The sequence below is a fragment of the Mandrillus leucophaeus genome, unplaced genomic scaffold (genome assembly GCF_000951045.1).
Source record: "Mandrillus leucophaeus isolate KB7577 unplaced genomic scaffold, Mleu.le_1.0 Scaffold10, whole genome shotgun sequence".
Lineage (NCBI taxonomy): Eukaryota > Metazoa > Chordata > Mammalia > Primates > Cercopithecidae > Mandrillus > Mandrillus leucophaeus.
In genome coordinates this window covers 1,348,558-1,357,175 of record NW_012098098.1, presented here as the reverse complement: position 1 = coordinate 1,357,175, position 8,618 = coordinate 1,348,558, and the positions used below count along the sequence as shown (strand labels likewise).

General features: G+C 45.1%; 1 protein-coding gene across 1 annotated transcript in view; it reads right to left on the bottom strand.

Moving 5' to 3' along the window:
* The window catches only part of ATP2C2 (ATPase, Ca++ transporting, type 2C, member 2), a 93,222-nt gene that overhangs the window by 53,190 nt on the left and 31,414 nt on the right, over positions 1–8,618 (bottom strand). The window contains exons 3-4 of the mRNA XM_011972285.1: positions 3,836–3,952; positions 545–634 (exon numbers count right to left, since the gene is read on the bottom strand). Of these exons, the coding sequence (XP_011827675.1) occupies positions 545–634; positions 3,836–3,952 (207 nt within the window). The remainder of the gene's footprint in view (positions 1–544; positions 635–3,835; positions 3,953–8,618) is intronic.

Sequence of the window (8,618 nt, the reverse complement as noted above, 5' to 3'; positions counted from 1 at the left end):
GACAGGAAGTGAGTGTCTGGTGAGCACAGGGTTTCCTTCTGGGGTGATGAAAATGTTTTGGAACTAGGCAGAGGCGGTGGTTGCAACATGTCATGAATGTACTCAATTCCACTGAATTGTTCACTGTGAAATAGTCAATATTTTATTATGTGAATTTCATCTAAATAAAAAAAAAAAAATGAGTGCTCAGTGGTTATCTCTGGGTTATGGATCAAGGGTGTTGTTCTTCGGAAGGCAAAGATGCACAGCCCAGGCTCTATTCCCCCCATCCCAGGGTCATGGGAAAGGAATTCCCTGCAACACTGCTCTAGCAAAGACCCAGAAGCACCTGTGTGTCCACCAAGCAAGCAGCGGCCGAATAAACCAGGGCACCTTGATATTAGGGTAAGGAAGGACGTGGATTTGCTTTCCTTTGTTTCTTCTGTACGTTCCTTTCCCCCATGCCTACAGCAAACTGTTTTTTTTCTTTGTATATAGTTACAAGCAGAGACTCAGCAGACCTGTGGCTGCCCGCCCAGGAGCCAAGCACTGTCAGGGAACTCACCATAGCGATGCTGACGGCATCCTCATACTCCTTGGTGAGGACACTCACCAGGGCAGAGCCCAGTAGCAGCAGGATCAGGGGGTTCTTAAACTGAAGAGGAAATAACAGGGTGGGGCACGTTCTTTAGTCTCAGGGACCAGAATGGGTTTCTTACTGTGCAGAAGCTTGTGTGACAGGGATCTCAGTTCAAGGCCAGGCTTCCAGGTCAACACCATGGTGACCGAGGGCTGAGGAGACCACCCCATGAAGTGGTCCTCCTCTGCCTGGAACTCCACCCCACTGACCCTCCCCGAGTCGTCCTGACACTGACGCCCTGAAGACACCGGCCTTGGCCCTGCCTTTGAGTTCTTGGCCTTGCCTCTCCACATCTCCATGACACTCCAGGCCAGACCTTCAGCAAGATGCCAGTCCTGGCTCAGAACAGCCAAGGGTCCTCTCTCACCACACCAGCTCCCCAAATGCTGCACATCCCAGTCACCAAACTTGGTGCCAACCTGCTCCTGTCACAGCCTCTAGGGACTCCAATGATGTCCCTCTTTAAAACAGCTGTTCCCAAAACTTCCTGATAGTATTTTTACTTTTTTTTTATATTTTATTTTTACTTTTTTATATATCTGCCCTTTCATTGCAGAGACATCTCATGGTAGCTCATGTTCCAGAGGATTGAAAAGAAATGCAAACACATCAAACCGGATTCAGAAGGCAGACCACAGATCAGGATGAGGAAGAGAGTTCAACTAGCAACAAGGGCTGGGCGCAGGGGCTCACACTGTAATCCCAGCCCTTTGGGAGGCTGAAATGGGAGGATTGCTTGAGCCCAGGAGTTTCAATCCAGCCTGGGAAACACAGCAAAATCCCATCTTTACAAAAAGAAAATGAAAAAGTTAGCTGGGCATGGTGACGTGCACCTGTGGTCCCAGCTAATCAGAAGGCTAAGGCAGGAGGATCACTTGGGCCTGAGAAATTGAGGCTGCAGTGAACCGTGGTGTGCCACTGCACTCCTGCTTGGACAGCAAAGAAACCCTATCTCAGAAAAAAAGTAATAATAATGCACCAGGTCTGGGCACCTTAATTCTCAGGCTGCCAAGCTCCTGGCGCTTCAGGACCACTGCACCCTGCCCTCCAGCAACGTCCTCCATCCACATCCTCACTCTGCTTCTCTTCTCATTTCACTCAGGTCTCTGCCCAGACGCCACCTCCTCAGAGCACCAGCCTAGTGCCTCCCTGCCATCCCGTCCAGAGGCTTAGGTCGTGTTAAGGTAGAATTCCTAATGGTGAGACTCCTGAGGCAGAGGAACAGGGCTGCCTTGTGAGGTAATGAGTTCCCTGTCACTGGGGGAAAGATAGGAGAATCACGACATTTGGCACGCAGGAGGAACTCAACACACGTAAGGAATTAATAAGGGAGTGCAGAAAGGATCTGTATACTCAAGGGCAGGAAAACCCAGCCCGTCAGGAGCTCCCGTCCAGTCCTACAAGGATTCCCACAGATACAATGCTGAACCGACAAGCTATAAGATGAATGAGCAGGTCCTCTGCTCTCAAGAAATTTAAGAGATTTCATTCTGAGGAACACCCTGGGTGGATGCTGGAAGAGGATCCTTGGTGCGAAGGAAGATGTTCACAGTGGGTTTCGACAGGGCAGAGTGGAAGGAGGACAACCAGGGGAAGTGGGGGAGCGGGTCCTAGTGGAAGAGGTGCCAGGGCAGAGCAAAGAGGCCTCCAGCCGCAGAGGGGAGGTCCTCCCTCACAGCCCACACTCAGCCTCCTTCCCTGGACCCCAGCTTCCGGGGGCCTCCACTGCCTCTTCTCAGTTCTGCAGTTTTAGGCAGCTTCTGGGCTAGCCAGAACAACCTGCATACCCAGAAGCCTATTTTGGTGCCAAAACGCATCGATGAATAACATTCCCAGAACACTGAGAACCGAGCCACAATCAGGGCAGGGACCTCAAGGAGAGTGGAGACAGAGGATGCTGCACGGAGGACTGTGATTGGTTCCGGAATCGACCAATGGAGGAAGCTGTAAACACAGAGCCAATAGGAAAGCAGCTGAAGCCAGGGGAAGCCCCGGGGCCAGAGAATGAAGAAGGGGATGTCAGGTATGGGGCCAAGAGCATGCAAAAGCCTGGAAAAGGGGATCTAAGGCCACCTAAATGCCCTCAGGCACCTGGAAAATTCTGCCTGTTCACTGGGCCTTTCTGAACTGGTCCTGCAAAGGTGGCGGGGGCTGCCGACTTCTAGACTGAAACTTGGAGCCATGTCAATTGCAGTTTTCTCATTCCTCTTCTTAGTGGCTTCCAGGCATTTGACTGTGTGCCTTTCATTCAGCACCGCGCCAGCACGGATGGCAGCAGCTAGCAAAGGAAGGGCCTCTGGGTGCAGCTCCCTGGCTGCACTTCTCTGCACTGCTCCTCGCTGCTATGTGACTTTGGGCTCAGGTTACAGATTCTATAGGACACCCAGTTAAATCTGAATTTCAGATAAACAAGGAACTTTTTCTTTTTAGTATAAGCATGTCCACTGTAATATTTGGGACACACTTATACTAGAAGTTGCTTGTTTATCTATCTGAAATTCACTTTTGTTGTTGTTGTTGTTGCTGTTGTTGTTTGAGACACGGTCTCACTCTGTTGTCCAGACTGGAGCGCAGTGGCACAATCTCAGTTCACCCACCTGCAGCCTCCACCTCCCAAGTTCCAACAATCCTCCCACCTCAGCCTCCTGAGCAGCTGGGATTACAGGCATGGCACTACCACATCCGGCTAATTTTTATATTTTTAGAAGAGACGGGGTTTCACCATGTTGGCCGGGCTGGTCTTGAACTCCTGGGCTCAAGTGATCCACCCGCCTCAGCCTCCCAAAGTGCTTGGATTACAGGCGTGAGCCACCACGCCCAGCCTGAAATTGAAATTTGTAGGGCATCCTATATTGTTATTTGCGAAACCTGGCAACTCTGGGGAAATCTTTCAACCTCTGTACTTCTCCTTCCTCAAGTGCAAAGCCCGGATTAGGAGGAGGATTAGTAAGTGCATGCTTACTTATTCACTTACTCACTTAGCGTGGGGCCCGGGGCCTGCTCAACTGTCTACGAATGTGATCACTGTTTTTCCTGAACGCGGCTGCCTGGGGAGTTAGTGATTTGCTCATGGTTGATGCTCAGGCTGGCTGGGACGGTGCGAAAGGGGCAGGAGCTGTCCAAGGATGCTCTCCACCAACATTGAAAGATGGAATGGCTGCCCCACCCTCCCTGGCTTCTGCTTGTTAATGCAAAGAATGACACCTCTGGTCCTACCTGATCCAGGTATTTCTTCCACACAGGTTCACTGTTGTCAGCAACAAACTCATTCCAGCCATGGGCCAGCCGGCGCTGCGTCACCGAGAACTCCGACAGCCCAGTGTTTAAGTCCACCTGGAAGGAGAGGTTAGGCACAAGCTCACTGATGGGCCCAGCAAGGAATGAGGCAACAAGGTACAGAGTCCCACTCTGGAAGGCAGTGGCTTCCATGATGGGCCAGGGACATGGGCTTGTCCACCAAGGTGCTGGGACTTGTTCAAAGACCCCATGCAGATGGGGCAGAGAGAGGAGGAAAAGGCCAGTGACCACTATAATTACAGCAGAAAAGATGACGATAACTCTGGTCTTAAATTTCAACAAATGGAACTGCAGTGTGGACTTCCAGCAATGCAGAAACACATATTTTCTTCTTTTAAAAAAATAGGTCTTGGGAATGTAAAATGGTACAGCTGTTATGGAAACTGTGTAGTTGTTCCTCAAAAAATTAAAAAGGGAGTTACCAGATCCAGCAATTCCACTTTGGGGTATATACCCAAAGGAACTGCTAGTGGGTCTCCAAGGATGTTTGTACAACCACATCCATAGCACTGTTTACAAAAGCAAAAAGGGTGAAACAACCCACCAATTTGTCAAGGGAGAATGAATGCATGAAACGTGGTGTACACACACATTGAAATATTATTTAGCCTCAGAATGAAAGAAAATGCTGACACGTGCTACAACATGGATATACCTTTAAGTTGAACCTTGAGGATGAAGTTAAGTGAAATAAGCCAGTCACAAAAAGACAAATTCTGTTGATTCCACATATGAATTACATAGACTAGTCAAATTCATAGAGACAGAAAGCAGAATGGTGGATGCCAGAGGCTGGAGGGAGAGGGGATGGGAGTGAGTGTTTAATGGAGACAGACTGTTGTACAAGATGAAAAGAATACTGGAGATGCTAATGTGCTCCCGCCTTTCTGACTGTGCGTCTTAAGGCCCTCCCATGAGAAGGTGCCACCCTATAATCTAGCGGAAGAAATGATGTCATGAAGCTTCCCTAAAAACCCAAAGATAGGATTCAGTGAGTTTTCACGTAGCTAAACACGGGGATGTGCCTGGAGAGTGGCACCCAGGGAGACGTTTGAACAGCTATGATCACAGCAGCACTGGGCATGGAAGCTCTGCGCCCCTTCCCCGATTACCTGCCTATGCGTCTCTTCATCTGTATCCTTTGCCTTTATAATAAACTGGCAGGGCTTGGTGGCTCACGCCTGTCATCCCAGCACTTTGGGAGGCCAAGGCAGGCAGATCGCCTGAGGTCGGGAGTTCGAGACCAGCCTGACCAACAGGGAGAAACCCTGTCTCTACTAAAAATACAAAATTAGACAGGCGTGGTGGCGTGTGGCTGTAATCCCAGCCACTCAGAAGGCTGAAGCAGGAGAATCGCATGAACCTGGGAGGCAGAGGTTGCAGTAAGTTGAGATTGTGCCGTTGCACTGCAGCCTAGGCAACAAGAACAAAACTCCATCTCAAACAAAACAAAACAATGCAAAACAAAAAACTATAATAAACTGATAAATGTAAAAAAAAAAAAGAATTCTGGAGATAGAGAATGACGATGGCTGTGCCACAGTGTGAATGTACTTAATGCAACTACAATGTACACTTCACAATGGTTAAGGCCGGGCACAGTGACTCACACTTTAGGAGGCTGAGGTGGGGAGATCGCTGAACCCAGGAGTTCAAGGCTAGTCCGGGCAATATAGCATGATCTTGGCTCTACAAAAAATTTAAAAAAACAGCCCGTTGTGCTGGCAGACTCCTGTAGTCTCAGCTACTCGGGAGGCTGAGGCAGGAGGATTAAGCCCAGGAGGTGTAGACTTCACTGGGCCTTGATTGCAGCACTGGACTCGAGCCTGGGCAACAGAGTGAGACCATGTCTTGGAAAAAAAAAAAAAAAAACATGGTTAAGATGGTAAATTTTATGTCGTGTATTTACCACAATCAGACATTTTAAAAAATAGACCTGTCTTAAGAAACAAGAATATTTTTTGAAATGATAAACAAAACTGACAAACCTTTAGTCAGGCTAAGAAAAAAAGAGAGAAGAACCAAATAAATACAAACAGAAATGAAAAAGGAAGCTTTACAAATTATATCACAGAAAGTCAAAGGGCCAGTAGTGGCTACCAGGAGCAACTATAGGCCAATAAATTGGAAAATATAGAAGAAATGGATACATTCCTACACACACAGACCCTACCCAGATTGAACCATGACGAAATCCAAAACCTGAATAGGCCAATAACAGTAATACAATCGAAGCCATAATAAAAAGGCTTCCAGTTAGGAAAAGCCCAGGACCCAATGGCTTCACTGCTGAATTCTACCAAACATTCAAGGAAGCAATACCAATCCTACTCAAATTATTCTGAACAATAGATGAGTAGGAAATACTTTCATTCTACGAGGCCAGTATTACCCGGATACCAAAACCAGACAAAGACACATTTAAAAAAGAAAACTACTGGCCAATATCACTGATGACTATTGATGCAAAAATCTTCAGCAAGATACAAGCAAATTAAATGCAGTAACACATTAAAATGAAAATTCATCATGACCAAGTGGGATTTATCCCAAGGGTTCAAGGATGGCTCAACATACACAAATCAATTAATGTGACACATCTTATCAACAGAATGAAAGACAAAAACCATATGATTATTTCAATTAATACTGAAAAAACATTTGACAAAATTCAACATCCCTTCATGATAAAAACCCTAAAAAAAACTGGGTATAGAAGGAACATATCTCAACATAATAAAAAACATACATAACAGACCCAGGGCTAGTGTCATATTGAATGAGGAAAAACTGAAAGCTTTTCCGTAGGATGCCCACTTTTACCACCGTTATTCAACAGAGTACTGTAAGTTCTAGCTAGAGCAATCAGACAAGAGTAACAAATAAAGGGCATCTAAATTGGAAAGGAAGAAATCAAATTATTCTTGTGTGCAGATGATATGATCTTATATTTGAAAAAACCTAAAGACTCCACCTAAAGCTGCTAGAACTCATAAACAAAATCAGGAAAGTTGGAGGATACAAACTCAAATTACAAAGATCAGTAGCATTGCTATATGCTATGAGAAAGCAATCTGAAAAAGAAATCAATTAAGTAATCCCATTTATGAGAGCTACAAATTAAATATCTAGGAATTAACTTGAAGTAAAAATCTCTACAATGAAAACTATAAAACGTTGATGCAAGAAACTAAAGAAGACACAGAAAAATGGAAAAATATTCCATGTTCATGGGTTGGAAAAATCAATATCATTAAAATGTCCATACTACCCAAAGCAATCTATAGATTTAATGGAATCCCTATCAAAATACCAATGACATTCTCAACAGAAATAGAAAAAACAATTTTAAAATGTATATGGAACTTCAAAAGATCCAGAATAGCCAAAGCTATCTTAAGGAAAAAGAACAACACTGGAGGAATCATATTACCTGACTTTAAATTATGTTACAGAGCTTTAGTAACCAAAATGACATGGTACTGACATAAAAACAGATACAGAGATCAGTGAAACAGAATAGAGAACCCAGATATAAATCCATACATCTACAGTGAACTCATTTTTGACAGAGGTGTCAAGAACATCCACCGGGGAAAGGGCAATCTCTTTGATAAATGGTACCGGGAAAACGAAATTTCCATATGCAAAAGAGTAAAATTTGACCTCTCTCTCTCATTATCAACAAAAATCAAATCAAAATGGATTAAAGGCAAGGTGGGCAGATTACCTGAGGTCAGGAGTTCCAGACCAGCCTGGCCAACATGGCAAAACCCCATCTCTACTAAAAATACAAGAATTAGCTGGGAGTGGCAGTGCATGCCTGTAAATTCCAGCTACTACAGGAGGCTGAGGCAGGAGAATCGCTTGAACCCAGGAGACGGAGGTTGTAGTGAGCTGAGACTGCACTACCTTGCTCCAGCCTGGGCAACAAAGTAAGACTCCATCTCAAAAAAACAGAAAAAGAAAAAGAAAAAAGATTAAAGACTTAAATATAAGATCACAGACTATGAAACTACCAAGAGAACGTTGGGGAAATTCTCCAGGACATTGAACTGGGCAAAGATTTCTTGAATAGTATCCTACAAGCACAGGCAACCAAAGCAAAAATGGATAAATGGAATTACATCAAGTTAAAAAGCTTCTGCACAGCAAAGGAAATCATCAACAAAGTGAAGAGACAACCCACAGAATAGGAGAAAATATTTGCAAACTACCCATCTGACACGGGATTAATAACCAGAATGTATAAGGAGCTCAAACAACTCTACAGGAGAAAACCTAATAATCTGATTTTAAAATGGGCCAAAGATCTGGATAGACATTTCTCAAAAGAAGCCATAGGAATGGCAAACAGGTACATGAAAAGGTGCTCACCATCACTGATCATCAGAGAAATGCAAATCGAAACTACAATGAGATATCATCTCACCACAGTTAAAATGGCTTTTATCCACAAGTCAGGCAATAACAAATCCTGGAGGTGGAGAAAAGGGAACCCTTGTACACTGTTGGTAGGAATGTAAATTAGTACAACTCTAGCGAACAGTTTGGAGGGTTCCTCAAAACACTTACAAATATGCTGGGCGCGGTGGCTCACGCCTGTAATCCCAGCACTTTAGGAGGCAGAGGCGGGTGGATCATGAGGTCAGGAGATAGAGACCATCCTGGCTAACACGGTGAAATCTCGTCTCTACTAAAA